We start from the raw sequence: 18,865 nt of genomic DNA, 5'->3' as shown, positions 1-18,865 counted from the left end.
ATTATAAGTGCAAATTATGAGGTTGTAAAATTGTTGTTATTATAGTAAAATAGTTATTTTTGTTTTAAGATAGACTTTTAGACAAGATCCTTATTTGATTTTACGTGTAACCTTTAATTACCTGAGCACTGTGTTGGATTGCCTTGACAAGATCATCAAACCTGGGTGCAGAATTGTCTTTGACAAAGAAATGCATATTGAAACGCAGTGATGATTCTTGCACCTGGACACTATGATTATTATTTGCATGTGAGCTCAATGTGCTCCAGTTTTCGTAACAAGAATATCATATTTTTCTGTTTTTACCAAAGTTGATAGGCTGTTCGAAAAGTCATGATTTTTTTAATAAACTGAAAAGAATGGGAAGGGTTTGAAGAATAGAGGAGGGAATATGGAATTAAAGAAGATGCGCAACTGGTTGGGCTGCTTGCTTGTGATTGAGTACGGTTGTTGCAGTAGTAGTAGGTAAAAAGACAAGACCAAAAAGCAATTAGAAGAAGAAGAAAAAAGAAACTTCAGAAAGCAGTTGGATAGTCCCCACATTATTTATAAAAGAAAAGATGATCCCTTAACCGGCTCACACTGAGGTGGCGACAGTAATGGTAATGATAGTCATTGGTATTACATATGTAAATATACTGTATTTGCCTTGTGTGTGCAAGGGGATGGAGAGAAAAGGGTAAGGCTTTCCCTTTAGTCTCGTTCTAAAGAAAACCATGATCTCAACAACAGGCGTAGTAATAGTAGTGGTAGTAATAGCAGTGGTAGACCCACTGCACACAATAAGGAAGACGAGAGTGTGGTCCTCGCTCGTTTTCCCTATTAAACTCATGTGGCAAGCCTGCAACAATGAGACAAGAGGATGTGGGTGAGATCTACGAATAAGGTAGGCCGGAAGGTAAAACCTCCTGGTCACACCAACGATTGCTGTTTCCGGTGGCATCTCCCTAAGTCCCTTCTTTCTCTCTCTATCAAAGTATCTATTTCTTTTGGACAAAGTAGGAGTATACTAGAGGGTTGCCACATACACCACCACCACTACTACTACTACCACTACTGCTATATCACGTTTGTCTTCTTTCCGCACAAACCATGGCACTGCACACTCATCGTGGCTTCGTGGAGAATTGGTGTGTACGTGCAATCGACACACTCCTCCATCACGCGACGGAGCAGCATCTTGCAGTTACCATCATGCATTTTTATGTCATCTATTTAATATGCTAATCTGATGCATGGCTGAAACAATAGGCACGCCAACTTGAATGTGAGATATTAAATTCTATTTGTCATGCATGTACGACAAGATCGCGCATTTCGCTGCATACTGCTTGTACTCGCTCTGTCTCTATTTTATCCGTCGATAGAAGAAGACATACTACACAGGATTGCCTCCTCGCCCTCGAGAATCCGGGGGCTTCTCATTCTTGGAAATCTGCTTGACTAGTGAAAAGGGTCCTCGTATATAATTTACTTTATTTTCTGAGAACATTATGCTCGTCCTTCTTAAACTCTCCTTCTACTCTCTAGGTTACACACAATGATCCAAGTTGAAAAATGGTATATTATCTTTTATTCTTTCCATTGTAGAGCCAAATGATTTCTTTTGACACGGAGTGAAGAAAGGGTATGGAAAAAAAGGGGAAGCAAAGTTGTATATTAAGTAAAACAAAAAGCGTTTGTGCGTGCACGCACTCCACACTTCAAAAACACAAGGTCAATGCGAAACTTAGTATTATGCTTTAGCCCTTGCATTTGTAAAACTAGAATTAGAAAGCGTACGTAAGAAGAGAGGAGGGAGACACCACGAGCGTTATGAATTATGCGTGTAAAGAGTTGCTGCATCTCTGCAGCCAAGTACACAAAATGAAAAAGATAGAGAGCAAGAAAAACCAGGTTTGATTTATTGTCATAAGAGAAGAGCACTACTGAAGTTTATGACCTCCTTTTCACTCATCGCATACAGGGACCAATCTACAACAACCACAAAAGTACATATGTGTATGGCATTTGTAGTAGCAAGTGTGCGTGATAAGTTTGTCGAGCAGCTGTAGTATGTCTAAAAACGGTTCACGTAGCGAAGACTAATATAAATTGATCTAGACGAATATTATAATCAACAAGGACCCTTTCTTCCCACATTTATAGTTACTATTGTTATTCTATACGACCCATTCGCTACTAGGGCCCTGGACCCTTTAACAACCTCCAACAATTTCTAACCACGGACCCGTGCTCTCGTAACCAACCATGATGCGTGCCTGTAATTATAATAATGTTGCGTTGTCCCCAAGTAAACCCCCTTGTTCCTATTCCCTTCAGCCGACGAAATAGAAAAGCGATCCCATTGTGTGTTTTACTATAATGAGGTACATGTGCTATGGCGTTGTTGGTGGTGGTGCGTGTGTCCTTTCTTTTCTCTCGTTTTCGTCTTGTATACGATGATGAGCACCACCACGCAAAGAAAAGTTAGGGGAGTTGTTGGACTGGGAGACGTTATGAAAGGAGTAATTCTCATCCTAAATATACTATAGACCGTGCTTAATAGTGCACAGTTAATTCTTCTATGTGATATCTCAAAGTGTCAGTTGGATCTTCTCACTTGAAAATTAAAACGCTTTTCTTCAACCCTTATAGTATCCTTTGAAAAGATACACCCCATCACATACTCATTCATACCAAAATTTTGAGTTGTTAAAATGTTGTTAGTACGAGCACTTATTGTATACCTTCTTAATGCAATTCGAGTGATTACTTTGTTATGAAGAATGTTTTACATCGATACACGGTCATGAACATGGTTGCATGATGTACATTTGATGTTGTTGCTATATATGGATACGTGTGTTAAGTATGACTCACGACCACTACAATCATTTATCATATCATGTTAAGCACCATGAATTTCGGTGATGTACAAAACGTACTTGGTTATCATCGAATTTGACGAGCTAGAACTAAACATTCGCTTTTATGCGAGAAGAGGACTTTCTATCCTCACTTGTTGATAATAGAGAAGGAAGCAACCGTACGCGCTGAACAATACTAATATGGGAATTTTATAATAACAGTTGTTCCACGTATATGATATTTCACTCTCAATAAGATAAACCCTCAGTTATTTCAACTTTTTCTATACCTCCCTTCAAGCATATAACACTGCTTAAATCACGCTCGTTTTGTGTCAACCTTCAGTAGTTTCAACACTTTAAAGACCCCTTTGAGGTGGAAATCAAACGGGGAACCACTGTACATCCCAAAATAAGCATGTCCACTGTTTAAATCACTATCCTTGTTACAGTATCGATTAGCATCAAGCTATTTTTGCTCTACTCTGCTATAACTGCTGTTGCGATAACTTATAGTAGACCCGCGTTAATTTCATAGCGTGATCCCAACTTCTGTTTGAAAATAGTGAGGGGTGAAAGTTAGCGAGAAGAACTTGTACTAGTGCTCCCTGCAATTCTTGTTTGTTTGATAGCTCCAAAAACTTTAAAAAATAGCGATGGCTGAAAGTTTGGTGGTGTGAAATTTAAGGGGGTCGACCGTAAATTCTTCTTTTGATGAAATCATCCTTAAAATTATGATAGATGCTCTTTTTGTACAGTCTTGTCTTAACACCGTAATACCAGTTGTACACTGATAATATTATGGTTTACTACAATAACCAGGACAACAACAACATATGCTTATCCTTCTTAAACATATTCCGCCACACGAGCCTTCTATGAGCCTATAAATACACCGTTATCGCCTGCAGATGATGATGAAGAAGATTATGAATCGCAGGTGTGGGCCCTGTATATTGGGAGAATGGTCGGTTCTTTAGTGGGATTGGCAATCGTAAGTACTGTAGTACAATTATAAGGGCGGGGGCAAAATAAAATTGTGATAAGAGGAGCTAAGCTGATTTTCATTCAGCTTATCAGCATCTTCTTGTATATGCGTCTCGAAACCATCGTCAGTTGGCTGAGCAAGAACAGTAACAAAAGGAACTTATACCTGTACATCTCCATTGATGTATACGGTGGATCTGTCGCAGCTGATGGTAGCTCATCGCCTCCAGTGATCCAAATGTATGCCCATTCCCGTACCAGCACATGAGCAGTCGCAAGAGCCACCACAGCCAGCATATTATAATGCTATGTTGGCACCTCAACGACTCTCTGCTGCGTTTGTCCTAAGCTCAGAGGAGCCTCACCCATATATACCTATGTCAGTACTGACAATCTCAGCGGCTACCGCTTCTATGATACTAGCAGCGGCACACCAGGAGGCAGTATTAAAGAAGTATCGAAAGCAAATGATTCTTCTATCTCTATATCACCACTACAGTGCAGAATTCACCTACTGCTCACACGCACAATTAATATTTCTTTTTCCACCTCAATCATATTCTACATGATGAATTAATAATGTTCCGTATCGTTGATATTGCACGATGGAATATGCGTATATTACTTGATACATCATGTTATATGTTACGGAGGAGCATGTGTGTCTTTGAGACATCCAAAATTTATTGCTGCTTGTGTGATGGTGTGTAAAATAAAAGGCCCTAATATCCTTTCTGTTTCTTTGGTAGTGTTGTTTCTGTTGCTGTTGTTGACAAAAAGTTCAGACCTTTTTTCACGATTCACGCTGGTGTTCGTTTCTAAAAGGAGGATGCAGCTTTCAAAAGCTATAATTAGGGTCGCTTGCTCGTTTGTCTGCATCATCAGAAAGATACAAATTTGCCGTTTGTTGCCTTTCGGACACCTGAAACGGCCTTCCAAGACTCCGTAAGGTCTCAAAACGACCAAATGGTAATCTGAGATTTTGAATATTATCAGCAAACAACTAGATAAATGACATAATGGTTACTCGAGGGCTTGGGTTTCGTCTTGCAGACCATTGGAAAAACTACCCTTGAATTTGATTTTGTCAACTCCATTCCGTCCATTAACTTGCCGAATGTTCATTGAGTGACTTTTTGAAGTTATTATGGTACATAGTGCAACTTCTAGTGACCTGTAGTGTATCTTTTACCAAAAAGGTCTGACAGGAAACATTGTCATTATCTTCCTCGACCAATTTGACAATGTAAAGATACATCAAGAAGTGTCAACAGGCGACAATAATCTTCCTGGCCTTTCCATCCTAGCATTATTTCGTATCCGGGCGATCATAACAGATGGGTAAGCGCCACAGTTTCCGATTGCTAAGAATATTATGAGAGTCTAATACAGTACATAATACTCCCTTATTTCGGTATTCTGTTTGCATGTATAAACTCTGTGAGAGGTGCAGTTTTGTGTTACTTGAAACCAAAATGCAAGATATAACTTTGTTTATGATCAACCCTATAATAGCTACTCTAGGAGGAAGGGCTGCACCTGAAGGGGGTCAAGATTAATTTCATTTAATTAAATTTGAGGACGTGATCTTATGTGTTACATAAAGGGTAGCGCAAGGCTAATGATGTATAGAAATGCAAGCACAGTACTGTATACTACAGTATAATACCGCTACCAACCGCAACACTAAAAGTTTGCTCAACAAAAACAGTATCAGCATTAGCATCATTTTAGGCATTTCTATGATCTGCAAGCTTCTTCTTTTCTTTTCTCCCTATATCATATAAAAATAGCATGGAACAACACCTTCGGCTATGGTTTGGCTATCATAGATGATAGTAATACATGAGAGAACTAAAAGATCTTTATTCGATTATCGATACTTTTCGTTTCGTTGTTGATTTTCGTCGTTTTTCATTAACTCGCAACGAATAACAGCTATTATTATGTACAAATATATGTTCTAAAAACACTAATAGATTTACAATACAAATCACGGTCCATTCTGCAACTTGTCGTACGCTCGTTTCTCGTATTTTCCCAGTAACGCCTTCATCTCTTGATCATACTGCGACAGCACACGAGAGATCACTGTTTGATACTCCTTTTCAAAAGCTGATTTGATAGGACCTAGTTTTAACGAGATAGAGTTGCCTAAAGAAAATCATGAGCCCCTTTTGTCAAGCGCCCCATATCTGAAACCCTAATTTTCTATTATTCACTTACCTGTTGCTATGCCATTTTCCAGATCACTGGCACCGCCAGCAGCCAAGTTAGCAGCAAACATAGGTTTGAAATCTTGGACAGATTCACTTGCAGAGTAAAATGATGATGCGTCATCATCTTCCTCAACTTCAGCATTAGACTCTCGTCCACGACTGTGTCTGCTTCTTGATCTATGAAGGATGCTTGGACTACCATGGCGTGAGCCAGGAAATGGACGATCGAACGATGCTTGTAGTGTGGGGTATTGAAGAATCTCCAAAAACATTCCGCAAAATAATGTTTTAGTCTAAACATTCATCTATCCAGCCATTCCAAATATATACTTGAAGATGCTCTTTTTCAATTACGTTAACTCCCCGCCACTTTTTTTACTTACCTGTTTGATTTGAGCTTTGATACAATCTGGTAATTCGTTATGCTCAGCATGCCGTTCAGAATCAACCTCCATATCGGATAATACATCGGTAACATCCACATCAGATTGTGTAGCTATTTCCATATCAAAAGCTGTACTACTCGTTTGTGTCGTTGACAATTCAGTGATCTCGGGAACCCGCTGAACTGCTGTATTGGCTGGCTCAGAGGCAGCGGGTGGTGTGAATGTTATTGCTGGTGTAACTGATGATGGTGATGGTGATGGTGATGATGTGAGAAATTGTTCAGTTGCTACTGGTAGTGTAGTAGGTTGTGGTACAATAGCTTGGGATTCAACAGCTGCGGCTGTGATGGAGGAGGATGAGGGTATGGTAGACGCAGTCGTGACAGGAACTTCAGCTGCTGCAGATGATGGAGAACGACGTTGCCGTTGCTGAGGTAAAGGGAGAGAAGTTGTTTCTACCGTTGCTGTCGGTACGGAAAGTAGGTACGGTCTTGCAAATTGGTGTTGAGCCCAGGTCGTTAACGTTTTGATCGCAAAGTGCAAAGCCGTTTCTTCCTCTGCTTCTTCTGGCGGCCATGTGTTTTCAGCGAGAACGATATCTCGGTATTCTGGTCTATCGTACCACCATTGGCTGCTGTTGCTTTCGTTGTCGTCGGATGTATGTCTGTCGAAATACGATATGGCCCGCTGTTCAACACTACCCACAGTATATAACCAAACTACTGGTACAGGTTCGGTCCCTCGCTTATTGATAATTTTTGCAAATACACCGTTATCGGGCCGTAGTCGTACGTCAAATGCGATCACAAAATCGGCATTGGGTTCACTATTCTGACGCTGCAAACCCAAAAAAGTGTTCACTCAGTTGGTTTGCTAAATATCCAGGAAAACCGTCTTGCCCTTTTCTCTCTTTTGCTTACCATTGTGTCCCGCGACTTTTGCGTTTGGAATACCACACCATATTCGCTTTGCCAGACATCATCCAGTATCGATCCTATACGTAGACACGGAAGTTTAAGATCGTTTTTGATACAGTCGTATAGGAAGCTTTCCGTATCAATATCATACGTTGCTATAGCAATTTTCAATGACTAGTGGTAAATGTAGGTTGGTAACCTTGTAACAAAAGGTATCACATAGCAAATATAGCTTTTAAGATCAAATCTTTCAATCTTTTACACATACCATTTGCTCGGCTTGTAGATTCTCGACAAGTTGCTTGATAAAGAGTGTCTTGCCGGATCCGCTCCACTTATCATTCAACGTTTGCTCATACACATCCATCATTGCCACCAATGGATGATTTAACACGCCAATCATCTCCTCGAACCGGATCTTGAGGAACGATGTATCACGCGTCTTGGCTGTTTGGGTGATTTTGTCGCAACCTTGTTTCTGCATGGTTGTCGCAAACACAGGTATGCATCGTTCAGGCACTGAGCTCAAGATCACCGACGCATGGGTTGCTGACGTTTGTGGTTCAGTCGGTTGATGCTGTTGTTGTTCTTGTTGTTCTTGTGGTGATACTGGAACAGCTTGTGTTTCTTGAGATATTGTCGGTGTACCATCAGCACTGCTGGTGCTGGTGCTGCCGATCGGTGCTGTTAAAGACGAAGAAGTAGTGTCATCGCCCAAGAGGACTCGTGCAATACTCTCTGTCGAAAATGGATCCACTGCTGTACCTTCACGGCCAACACCAAGAACACCTGCGATACGATGTTCGTTGACGCAGTCGCGTCGCTGTTGAGCATATTGGTCGATGCGCAAGGTCGAAACGTGTTGCTCGGATCGCGTCGTCGTTGCAACGGAATCTCCAAAGAGGGAAAAGTTTGGTACGCGACGAAGAGACAGCAATCCACGTTCTGCAACGTTAACGCCATTGTTGTCTGGTGCGGCTGTTACACTGGATTCATCAGGGAAGAGTTGAAACGAAGGTACTGGCTTTAGTCGCAGCCGTAATCGTTGTTGTTGTTGTTGCTCGAGATGGTCCGCATAGATCTTTTTGACTTTCAGTCGACTTTCGATCTGTTTTTGTAGTCTCGATTCAATGTCTTTGCGCGTCACACGAGCTACAGGAAAAACTTTGCCGCCTCGACGTTGCGACGTTGGTGGGAATAAGTCGTTGGATCGGTCATGCTTGAAGAACGAAGGCATGACTCTTTTAGGGAACCAAGAAAAAAGAAACCGATATTGGTATCTGGCTTGGAAACTTGTGCATGTAAATTCACAACCTTTGCTGCGCAGTATCAAATTTACAAAAGACTGCCTACTTGTCTAATGGACATCATGGCAGCTGTGTATGTGGTTTAAGACAAAGAGGCACTTGTTTTGTCTCTATTAATACTGGAATTTTCTTTGCTAGCCCAAAATAATTTATAATCATGCACTTTTTGTTTTTCCTATATGGCGATAGGAAGAACTATTGATCATATAAGATATCAGCTCATCAGTTCTTCTTATTTCATTTTGCTCTTGTAGAATATATGCTGTTTCCGTGTCCCACCTATTTACAACAAAGGTTTTACCCCATCATCAAATATAGCCTGATTTCGGCCAGGGAGATTAGTGCAGTGAAGAAACGCTCTATACTGCTACCTGACCGAAAAGGTTCATCCATGTGGTAGCATACATCTTCAGTCACTCTCTTTCTGCCGGTCAGCTTAAATTGATAATTGCTATTCTTTTTTTTTTGGGACAGACAGTATGCACCGTGCCCCAAGGGTAATCCTCTCCCTTTAATAATTGCTGATGAATCACTATGTTTTTAAACTGTTATTACGGCTTATTGAAGCATATAAATAAGTTGTCTGTTAGCGGCAATAAGCTTCCACTGACAATAACGACTGAGACCAAAGGACCATCGCAGTTATCGGCACTGCAATGAATCGATACGTCTAAAATGGTGACAAAAGGAGGAAGGTGTAACGATGCTTGAATTCTGCAGCACTGCTTGCACATAATGCAAATCAGCGGGTATGAAACGATTGTTTCACGGCGTCAACAGCAGCAACTACATTGACTAAAAAGGAAGACCTTTCTTTTACCGTTACTTACCAAGCTTGTTCTAGACCTAGTACACATGAGAAGTATCGACAATTGCCAATTGCAAATCTTAAAGCCGAGCGTGCTACAGTGCGACGCACTCTATAACCCCAAACATCGTGTGCTTGCGTGTCTCTTATCCATCGTCGTTGCTATGAACCGAGAAGAGCTCCGACGAACAACAGTTATCAGGGCATACGTAATTATGTGCTACGACGACAACCTACTTTTTTTTTACAGAAAAATGACGTTCATCAAACATTGTAGTAGTCATATGAAGAAGGGACCAATGAGATATGTTTCCGTGGAGTTGTACTACTCGAAGCAACATACATATATTATCGCATAATACAGAGCTCTAATCATTTAGGCGTGTGGGTGAATAAAAGTGTGGGATTGGGGGTTACTGGGAACACGAAGTGAGGACGACGATAGACCGCACAGCATAAATTATGCCATCAATGCGATAAGAGAGAGGGAACGACGATTGACAAGTGGACAAATGAGAAAAGACGATTGTAGCCTCCGACCTTCCAATTTACCCCACGCAATAAAAATTGGATTACTCGTAAAGGAAACCAAACATCGTGAACAGAGACTGTCCGACATACGCATGTCGAGTATTTCATAAAAAATGAAGGACACGTTTTTAAGCAACGGGGCTCGCCCTCTCCGAAAAGAAGCTTGCGCCGGCATGCCGACGGTGCGCCCCACAACATATGAGAAAGACTCTGCCAAAAACAGCGTCAATCCCATACTCATTGCACGAACTCAGCCGAAGCTTCATCGAACGTGACGTATAATAACATCATTGGAAAGCAAGCAACATAAGTGCCCTTTGCTCGGGCTTTGTGCTCCCAGTAGTGGCCTGACAAAAGCAAAGGAGCGAACCAAAAAGGCCCGACCCTCTGGGCAACAGAGTTGGAAAGGAATTAAAGCAGTTAGCAGTCTAGTTAGACAAACAACGTACATTAAGGCAACGCACACACAAAGTAACTGATGAAATGATGTGTTATACTTACGGTACTAAAGCAGCGATTCTTTTCTCTGTCCTTGCATCCGTCCTTAAGTATGTTGCTTTTATAAAGGATAGAGCAATTAGGATGATTTAATACCTTATGCTCCCAGTAGCGATTAACTCCAAATCGTCCCCAGTTTTTCAAATTTCTTTTTTTTAAGTATGCAAACTTACCGTTGACCAGATGTAAGGCATAAAGCTACTGTCCACCATGTCAGAGAAGAGGCTCTTGTAGATAGACTAGTATCAGATACAACACAGTAGCAGCCTTTGGAGACGAATGGCAACAGAATTTTGTCCACATATGGTTCTTTGCTAGCCTTGTAAGCCTTGTCCTTGCAGCCATAAGCTTCAACATGACGTATAAGCCGAAAGAAAAAGAAAGGTGTAAGTTGATAACATCCAGCATTGCCCATCACTTCCAAGAAGTAAGGAACTCGTACATATATCAATTGCCTATGTTTACCATAATAATTAGAGAGCCTTGGCGCAGTCGCAGCAGGAGAAAAGCATGGCCATGATTCATGGATGAATCGCACCGGAACGCCTGTTGAGTGGGCATTAATAACGAAAGACAATGGAAGAGAAAACGAAAAGTACGTCCACGTTGAATGACCCAAAAAAAAGGGGCAATCATCACGAGCAAGATGCGGATCGAGTCGTGAATTTCTTTGCCCTTTTTTTGACCATGAAGTTTTACTATCTAAGGTGTGGCAATATGGGTCTCATTTTTTAGCCACGGTCCTGTAGTTTCCTTTTGCCTTCTGTTTGCTCTAATAAAGGTCTTGTCGTGTTTACAAAGTAGAGTAGAAGCAAAGAAGTGCCATGATCAGGTTAGAACAATTCGTCATTCCTCAGAGCGTATTGTTTCTCATGCAGTCTGCTCCGGTGTCATTTATCTATGATACATGAGGAGATGCCCATCGATCGACTATGCGCCTGCCATATTAGTCACTCCATACTGGCATGGTGTTGTTTCATTTTGATACGTATCGCGGGACTAATGCATTTGATAAAAGAGCAACACAGGTAGTGTTATTGACCTTACGTAGTACGTACTGCTAGCTGAAGTATTCCGAAGCATCGGAAGGATTATCGACAACCCGAGAAGGAGCTGCTGCTTCAAGCTCCCCAATATGTATTGTATACAGCGAGTATATGACCATATGCGAATTCCCATTATGCTACTGTAGCAGTAATGCTTCTTCATTATCGAAAGTGTAATAGACTCGTTTCATTTCTGACGGAGGATACCGCGACATATCTTTTTGTTTCAGATGATATCTCTTAGCACAGTACAAAGTGTACTGCTGTATGTTTGACATTGATTCCACATCATCGTCCAACAAGGTTCGAAGCATGCTATTGTGTCAGTTCAAAAGGAAAAATGATTACACATGAAGGGGCAACTGGTATCAAGTGTCACTCAGTTGACGCTTCATATAAATAGACTACACATCCAGTTTTTTCATCTGTCATTATTCACCCTTCTTTCATCTGTTTATCTTTTTACAAACATGGATCACCAAACTGAACAGCAACACCAACCACGATCATTCTGGGATTTCCGAACCCAGCAGCTTGCTGCGGATTCATGGTCACTCACTCTCAATAACGTCGACATGTTCGAAGAACATTGGGACACTTGGTTCGATATGCACCTCACCGTACCGCCAGAAGGCTCAGCAGAGCCTCATTTCGATATCGTACCGGAAGGCGAAGAGCCGATTGTGCCAGTTGGACCCGATGACGACGATTCTGACAATGAAGATGGAGGGCTGTTCGGGTTTCATCAGAGCGATTTTGACGTGGACGAATTTGATGAAGATGAAAGAATAAACGGCCATTGGAAAACGCACGTGCTTGGTGCTTATCCCTGTAAAGCTGTGGCAGAAGCAACGAAGCATCATGTACATATAGCATGATCGTATACAACACGGTGATTGCTTATCATAAGAGAGCTCCTCTAGTAACTTTCTTAGGTAACATATTCGCTGTCTTATTTATGAATGGATGGCACCACACATGTGTCTATAAATTGATGGGTGCTAACCAACCATTCTCTAGTCACACCCGGTTTGGTTGACGTGGACAGCTACAATGACACTGACGAACGACGTATTGTTCAAGTGCTGATCCAAAACAACTTCACAAGAACTGATCAGCTGGAGGCTTGTAAGCTGCCGGGGTGGTCGCAGTATATGCTCCTATATCGTATTGCCAAGATTGTTTTGCAAGTCTATATAAATCGCAAAGAGGATGTTACCCACCCGATCATGGGTAGCACCAACAGAGCTTGTACTGATGCCCTCAAGACGGTGAACCGAAACTTTGGGAATTTCAATGGAATCAAATACAAGAAAATGAAGGTAAAATTGATAAGAATAAATGGCTGTATACACATATTAAATACTAGTTTCTAATCACTCAACGACAGCGACGAGTCCATCTCTTCGAACTGGATGTGAAGAATTACCTAAAGTATTTCCGCACCGTGAAGCTTCGAGGCGATGCTCGTTTGAATATAGGGAGCAATGGCAAGGTCATCCGGGTGATGTACCATCACCGCCTGGATAAGTGGAAGATCTTGTGGAGTGTCCAAGTCGATCCCGAGCCACAGCAGCCAGTGACGCACGCCGTTGCCTTAGACCCAGGCGTCCGAACACCACACGCCTGGTATAGCCCGACGTTGGGGGCAGGATTGCTTGCACCAAACGCAGTGAAGCGATTCTACCGATTGGCTGCGGAGCTTGATGGCCTCATTTCGAAGCGTGATCGTGCGTATAATGAAAGAAGCAAAGCATCCCACAAGCATGGTCACGCTGTTAACCGGGCAGTACATCGGTTGTTTCAACGCGTACGCAACTTGCGAGACGAGTATCACAACCAAGCGATTAATTGGTTGCTCACCAATTTTGATGTTGTGATAATTCCCCCCTTCCATGTGTCAAACATGGTACACCACCAAGTAGGAGAAAGAGCACGGCGCATTACAAAGAAATCAGTCCGAGCAATGCTCACATGGTCACACTACCAGTTTCGTGCGAAGCTGAAAGAGAGAGGTTAGTTGACACACATGAAAAGAACACAATTATGGACGAGGTTGATTGTGAACTTACACATGACTGATTATTTTTTATCAATTGTTATGCAGCTGCTGTGCACGGTGCAACGATTATTGAGCAAGACGAGAGGCACACAACAGTAACCTGCTTAAGCTGTGGCAGCGCTCGGGTCATGGGTGGTGCCGAAGTATACCGGTGTCACGGTTGCGGTGCGGTAATGCACCGTGACATCAATAGCAGCAAAATCATATTCATAGAAGCGCTTATGGCTAGACGCCTTGTACAGATTGATGATGATCAATACTTTCGCATATATACTCTTATGGCAATGTACCCTTTTGACTCGCCTACTAAACTCACATCAACACTACCCATAATCTTCCGCTATTCCCAACATTCAAGTCGACTTTGACAGCAACAACAACGACAACAACAGGCATACAAAGTTTATGATGACAGTGACGATTGGGCAAGACAAAGCAATGCCGAACAAAATATTTCTCGTGCTCTAGAAAAATTAAACGATTGCACTCATAGCTGTCGCTCTATACTTGGAGTACGTCAACGGGAAATGTTTGACGATGTTGGGGCACAATTCCGTAAATAAAGTCTAGTACACAATGATGTCTTTTTTTAGCTTCTGAATAGAGTATGTTTCAATGCACGGGCGGTGTTTTTGGGATGATGATGAAGATGGAGATGGATCTGTTAAAAGCAAGGTTGCGGGTGGGGTTTCATACATATCAGAGTGTAGTTTCTAAGAATAAACCATGTCCGCACGATGGAAGCTTAAAAGTTAGTAAGTTGTTGGATGAGCATACGTGCATGTAGTAGTAGTAGTACACAGTACATCATACTGCACAGAAAAAGAATGATCGCCGTCGATTTAAATTCAGGCAAAAAGGTCATGTGTGTGTGGGTGTACAGGCAGCATGAAGAGCGTTATGGTAACAGAACGACCTATCCAATAACCAGATTGAGTTCTTTTTGACATGCTCTACACGCATGACGAATACAAATTTATTGGATTGAGGGACCCCCCCCCTCCTGAGGAGAAGCAAATCCACAAATAGAGAGTGAGTGAGTGAGTGAGTGAATGTGTAGTAAGTGACAATTACGCTAATAGTCCCGGAAAGTAGTTCATCAGCAATGACGCAAGTTTTAATTATTTTCTTTGTTGTAAACCCAGCAACAAAATGTACGCTATCATCTGCGAAAATTAAAGCCTTCGCGCGAGAACTTGGGGTCGGGGGGGGGAGGAGGTGGGGTGGAGGGGTGTACGAAGGGAGGGGGAGTTGTCAATGATGGGGTAACGACTGCCCAAACAGGTTAATGAATGGGTGGGGCATGTTTGTTATCTCGCGAGTTGGATGGTTGGACGGTTAGTGGGGAATTGCTTGTACCACTAGTGCTACTGCTGCAACGGTTTCCACTCATTGGATCAACTGCTGTGGATTGATCTGGAAACGCGTGCATATTCCTTCAAGCACCAACCAGAGATCCCAATATCCATACACCGCCGCTGTCTTGTAGATTCCGCGTGCAACCATGCGAAGCTGTTCCTCTTGGCGGTTTTGGCATAATTCCATGACCTGGAGTGGAAGCTGTTTGAGGTATTCCAAGTCGAATGTGGGCATTTGGCCATTTGCCACTGTTGCTGCTGCTTGTGAAGAACAGGGAATCTGCGATATCTGCAGTATGAATTGATACTGCGGCTGCTGCTGCTCGTATCCATGCTGGTGCTGTTGTTGTTCGTGTCGTGGTGGTGGTAATAGTATTCCCACGTGTCGGGATGGCAAGGGGATGATAGCATAGCTACTGGTATTGAGAGACTCATGTAGTAGTGCAAAGGTCTCTTTCTCGGCCACGGTTGCGGTTGGTTCGACAACAAGAATGAATCTCGCAATGGCTGGTAGCATGTTGACGGGCAGTGATGACGATGAAGTAGGGCCAAAGCCAACTATAGACAGTACCGTCGAGGGTGGTATCTCATAAGGACTAGCATGTACATACGCTTCTAGAGAGACGGGTGTTGCTAAATATCCAAGGGACAACGTAGGCATATAACGTGCGTGTTTTTGTTATCTGTTGCGTATGTTCGTGATGTGCTGTGTGACCGGCGTAAGGAGCGTTATTGGACAAAGCTCCCAAAAAAACACACACCACGCACTTTTTTAGTTTGAAAAAGACTCCGCAAAGAAGAAGTTTGTTCGCGAACCACTATTTTTCTTTGACTTTTTGCATAAAAAATACCAATGAGTGAGCAGTCAGCCAAGCCCATCAAGGGTATTCTTAAAAGAAAAAGTACATCTGCCGGTGATGGCACTGAAGCAGCACGGTAATTCGGTTTTATATATTCTGTAACAGACTACTGTCTGTTATTATCATAAAAACAACGACAACAACAAACCCCCTAACTCTATGTCATACACTATTAAGAGGGCTCAAGTGGGACGAGGCCAATCTCGAGATGAATGAAGAGCAAAAGGACTCTACCATGAAGATTGACGAACCCAAAACGCCGTATATCCGCTATGATCCAGAGACGGACCAGGTGCTCAACATGGGAGGTAAGCACGCTGCCTTGTTTCTGCCAAAGCTGTACTATCTCAAAATACCAAGGATGCGTAGACCCCAAAGTGACTCACACTCTATGTGTGTATGATGGAAACCAAAGATGTGCCATATAAGGCTGCTCACGAGGAGCCTGAAGACTTCTCGCTCGATGCAGGGAACGAGTCGGATCGATCGAGTTCGTCTGGAAGCAACAAAAAGGGAAAGCGAGTGTATCTCAGCGATGACGACTGGGATTCGGACGAGCAGCCAGAAGAAGATGAACAAGGTAGGAAAACAGAGCGTTCCACGCGTTGGTATCCCCGTAATAGTAAAGACTCTTTGATGCTTTTTTTACTTTTTTTTTGATGAACCCCTTCTAATCCCCATCCGTCACTCTATCCACCGCCTACCCTCCCCCCCAAAAAAACATCCTCTACATGGTTCACCCCTTGGCTTCTTTCCACATTGTGTCTAACCCCTCTCTATCTCCCCGCAACAAATAACCTGTAGCGAAGAAACATCACGAGGAATTCGCAAAAAAACGGGCGCAACATTACAATATGGGCAATGTACTTCGTCATCCAGTGGACGAGGACGGCGTGGAGGAGGGAGAGAACGACGCCGGTAAAGACAACAATGATCCTAACAGTACCAGCAAGAAGAACAACAAGCAACAACCGCCTGTACCACCGATACCACGACACCATTTGGATAAGATGGAAGAATAAAGAGTGGAAAGGCATAAAGGGAGGACCCTGTTTTTGTGTATCACAAGCACGGCAACATTCAGTTGGTTTGTTAGTTGGATTGATTGGCAGCTAGCAGCAGTAATAGCTATCATCTGTGTGGTGCGTGTACAAAGAGTTAGAGTTAGAGAGAGTTAGAGAGAGCTGAGCTTATATGAACGGAAAAGACCCCCTTTTTCTGTGCGGTTTTGTTCTTCATTGTTTGTTTCTAACTATACGGTCTGTGGTCTGTAAAATGGCTATTCTTGGTAATTGGTTACGTTGCGGGCTTGAAGCGGAGTGCTGTTCTGTTGCACAGCATTGAGTTATTGGGATGGATTTGGACCAATTGTGGATGGACGGAAGATGATGGATTGGGTGGGTGTCCGTAGGGTATGTACGCAGTATATGAAAAGAAAAGAAAAGAAAAGAAAATGCAGCAGCACGTGTAACGTTACTTCTGACGTGTCAAGGTTGATTCCTGAAAGAAGCATCTCATATAATGCTATTGCAGCAGCTGCAGGTTCTTGCTTTGGGGATCGACAAAGACAAGGATTCACACGACTCATAGTGGATGAATAGCACACACACACACATACACACACACTATTAATAATATTAAGATTGTGATAGATCTAGTAAGCGATCTTATTTGATAGAGACAGATTAGAGAGAGAGAGAAGCTCTAATAATAATAATAATAATAATAAATAAATATGATTTATTTTTCATCCCTTTCGTTTTGGATATGATGATATTACGGTTTACTCCTATTCCCGGAAGCAAAAAGCGCAATGGGATGGTCAAGATCGACAGCGAAAACTGGGATTATCTCTATTTATACATATGGTACACGAGCCTTCTGCCTGTTTCTCTATTGCAAGTGGTAGGATATGGGCTATAGCCCATGATAGTTGCAGCAGCAGCAGCAGCAGCAAAGACCACGCAGTATCATATCGAAAAAGAGCTAATATTATTGACATTAGGGAGACTGCGCGTTGATTGCGAGAGGCCATGGACAGCTGCCTTTTCAAGCGTTGCCAGACGATGCGTAGCATAATTCCCAACGCTCCTCGTGTTGCCACTGCCTTTTTTCTTTTTTCCCGACGAAACGAAACTTGCCCATAATTGTTGTTTATGCTGATGTGCTGTGCTAAGCTGTGCTGTGCTATGCTGTGCTATGCTAACCCATTCTGCCCGTCTGTTCTAAATTGGACGCTGCTCCTTGTTGACAGCTCGCCTTTCCAATGCCCTTAAATACTCCAGTCTTTTTCTCGTCATTTTTCCCTTTTAAATCTACTCTTTCCCTTTTACTCATCTTTCCTTGCTACTTTTTCCACTTACAAAAAGTACAACACCCCACCCACCTGCTTGCTTGCTTGCTTGTCTCTTACACAACACACTCTCTTATCTCTGAACCTTTTTTCTCTCGTTTTTCACCCATCCCTTATTCTTCATACATGTCGTCTCCTTGCCTACAGCCGTTTACAACCGACGCTCAGAACAACGTCCTGCGCTTCGTGAATCCGAACTCCCTCTCGTCATCCCCTCCCATGCTTGTCAAAAGAGAGTCTGACCGTCGCTTCAGCTACACCGATCTGCTGTCGGACCATCCATTGTCATCTCCTTCGAATGCCAGCAGCACTGAGGACTACAGTGCCGGCGGCTCCACGTCGTCTTCGTCTTCGTCCACTGGCGGCAACGATTATGGCCATCTTCACCATCCTCACCACACTGTCACTGCTGCCACCACCGGTGCGGCTGCCATTGCCTCGTCGGAGCCCTTGTTGATGGACCCCAGTATCAGCATGGCCATGATGCCTTCGTCTGCCGCGTTCCTGCAGCCCATGTATCATCAGCATAGACACTCGATAGCAGCACCCCAGCCCTCACCCTTCGGTTTCTATGACAGTGGTCCCATCCCAAGACACCATTCGTTCAGCCATCACCCATTCGATGAGCCTATGTTTAACCAGTTGTGCACAAGCCGTCCCGCACTGAACAAGGAGAATGGACAT

The 18,865-nt window shown here is 42.8% G+C and overlaps 6 protein-coding genes across 6 annotated transcripts; 3 read left to right on the top strand and 3 right to left on the bottom strand.

Annotated features, from left to right (window-relative positions):
• Positions 1–5,679: 5,679 nt before the first annotated feature.
• BDB00DRAFT_811346 (uncharacterized protein) lies at positions 5,680–8,745 on the bottom strand. The gene is made up of 4 exons (XM_053122613.1): positions 7,627–8,745; positions 7,362–7,532; positions 6,439–7,278; positions 5,680–6,315 (listed from the first exon to the last, which is right to left on the bottom strand). Exons 1-4 carry the CDS (start codon positions 8,593–8,595, stop codon positions 6,055–6,057), a joined length of 2,241 nt encoding a protein of 746 aa, XP_052982264.1. The 5' UTR covers positions 8,596–8,745; the 3' UTR covers positions 5,680–6,054.
• Positions 8,746–9,836: 1,091 nt separating this feature from the next.
• On the bottom strand, positions 9,837–10,365 carry BDB00DRAFT_180293 (uncharacterized protein). The gene has a single exon (XM_053116367.1). The coding sequence runs from the start codon at positions 10,243–10,245 to the stop codon at positions 9,934–9,936; it is 312 nt and encodes a 103-aa protein (XP_052982263.1). The 5' UTR covers positions 10,246–10,365; the 3' UTR covers positions 9,837–9,933.
• A 1,653-nt stretch (positions 10,366–12,018) lies between these two features.
• BDB00DRAFT_785939 (uncharacterized protein) lies at positions 12,019–13,683 on the top strand (the record flags this gene model as incomplete). Its single annotated transcript, XM_053120569.1, has 5 exons — positions 12,019–12,379; positions 12,569–12,870; positions 12,918–13,317; positions 13,539–13,563; positions 13,656–13,683. The coding sequence occupies 5 exons, from the start codon at positions 12,019–12,021 to the stop codon at positions 13,681–13,683; spliced, it is 1,116 nt and encodes a 371-aa protein (XP_052982262.1).
• On the top strand, positions 13,654–14,044 carry BDB00DRAFT_180270 (uncharacterized protein). Its single transcript, XM_053116366.1, has one exon. The coding sequence runs from the start codon at positions 13,739–13,741 to the stop codon at positions 13,976–13,978; it is 240 nt and encodes a 79-aa protein (XP_052982261.1). The 5' UTR covers positions 13,654–13,738; the 3' UTR covers positions 13,979–14,044.
• Positions 14,045–14,641: 597 nt separating this feature from the next.
• On the bottom strand, positions 14,642–15,753 carry BDB00DRAFT_811334 (uncharacterized protein). Its single transcript, XM_053122612.1, has one exon. It carries the CDS (start codon positions 15,627–15,629, stop codon positions 15,000–15,002), a length of 630 nt encoding a protein of 209 aa, XP_052982260.1. The 5' UTR covers positions 15,630–15,753; the 3' UTR covers positions 14,642–14,999.
• BDB00DRAFT_180242 (uncharacterized protein) lies at positions 15,731–17,039 on the top strand. Its single transcript, XM_053116364.1, has 4 exons — positions 15,731–15,904; positions 16,006–16,136; positions 16,244–16,432; positions 16,633–17,039. Exons 1-4 carry the CDS (start codon positions 15,822–15,824, stop codon positions 16,848–16,850), a joined length of 621 nt encoding a protein of 206 aa, XP_052982259.1. The 5' UTR covers positions 15,731–15,821; the 3' UTR covers positions 16,851–17,039.
• The last annotated feature ends 1,826 nt before the right edge of the window (positions 17,040–18,865 follow it).

Source organism: Zychaea mexicana, assembly GCF_025766255.1.
Source record: "Zychaea mexicana strain RSA 1403 chromosome Unknown BDB00scaffold_17, whole genome shotgun sequence".
Taxonomy (NCBI): domain Eukaryota; kingdom Fungi; phylum Mucoromycota; class Mucoromycetes; order Mucorales; family Lichtheimiaceae; genus Zychaea; species Zychaea mexicana.
Note: the sequence above shows the minus strand (reverse complement) of the source record. Positions and strands in the feature narration are given on the sequence as shown.

What these genes read in the sequence shown, in the direction of transcription:
- BDB00DRAFT_811346 (XM_053122613.1), bottom strand. Translation starts at nt 8,595, where the DNA reads ATGCCTTCGTTCTTCAAGCATGACCGATCCAACGACTTATTCCCACCA. An exon ending in AAAAGTCGCGGGACACAATG is followed by an intron (nt 7,279 to 7,361) that starts GTAAGCAAAAGA and finishes TTGGGTTTGCAG; the next exon opens with CGTCAGAATAGTGAACCCAA. An exon ending in TCAAAGCTCAAATCAAACAG is followed by an intron (nt 6,316 to 6,438) that starts GTAAGTAAAAAA and finishes ATGTTTTTGGAG; the next exon opens with ATTCTTCAATACCCCACACT.
- BDB00DRAFT_180293 (XM_053116367.1), bottom strand. Translation starts at nt 10,245, where the DNA reads ATGAGTATGGGATTGACGCTGTTTTTGGCAGAGTCTTTCTCATATGTT.
- BDB00DRAFT_180270 (XM_053116366.1), top strand. Translation starts at nt 13,739, where the DNA reads ATGGGTGGTGCCGAAGTATACCGGTGTCACGGTTGCGGTGCGGTAATG.
- BDB00DRAFT_811334 (XM_053122612.1), bottom strand. Translation starts at nt 15,629, where the DNA reads ATGCCTACGTTGTCCCTTGGATATTTAGCAACACCCGTCTCTCTAGAA.
- BDB00DRAFT_180242 (XM_053116364.1), top strand. Translation starts at nt 15,822, where the DNA reads ATGAGTGAGCAGTCAGCCAAGCCCATCAAGGGTATTCTTAAAAGAAAA. An exon ending in GATGGCACTGAAGCAGCACG is followed by an intron (nt 15,905 to 16,005) that starts GTAATTCGGTTT and finishes TACACTATTAAG; the next exon opens with AGGGCTCAAGTGGGACGAGG. An exon ending in CCAGGTGCTCAACATGGGAG is followed by an intron (nt 16,137 to 16,243) that starts GTAAGCACGCTG and finishes TGGAAACCAAAG; the next exon opens with ATGTGCCATATAAGGCTGCT.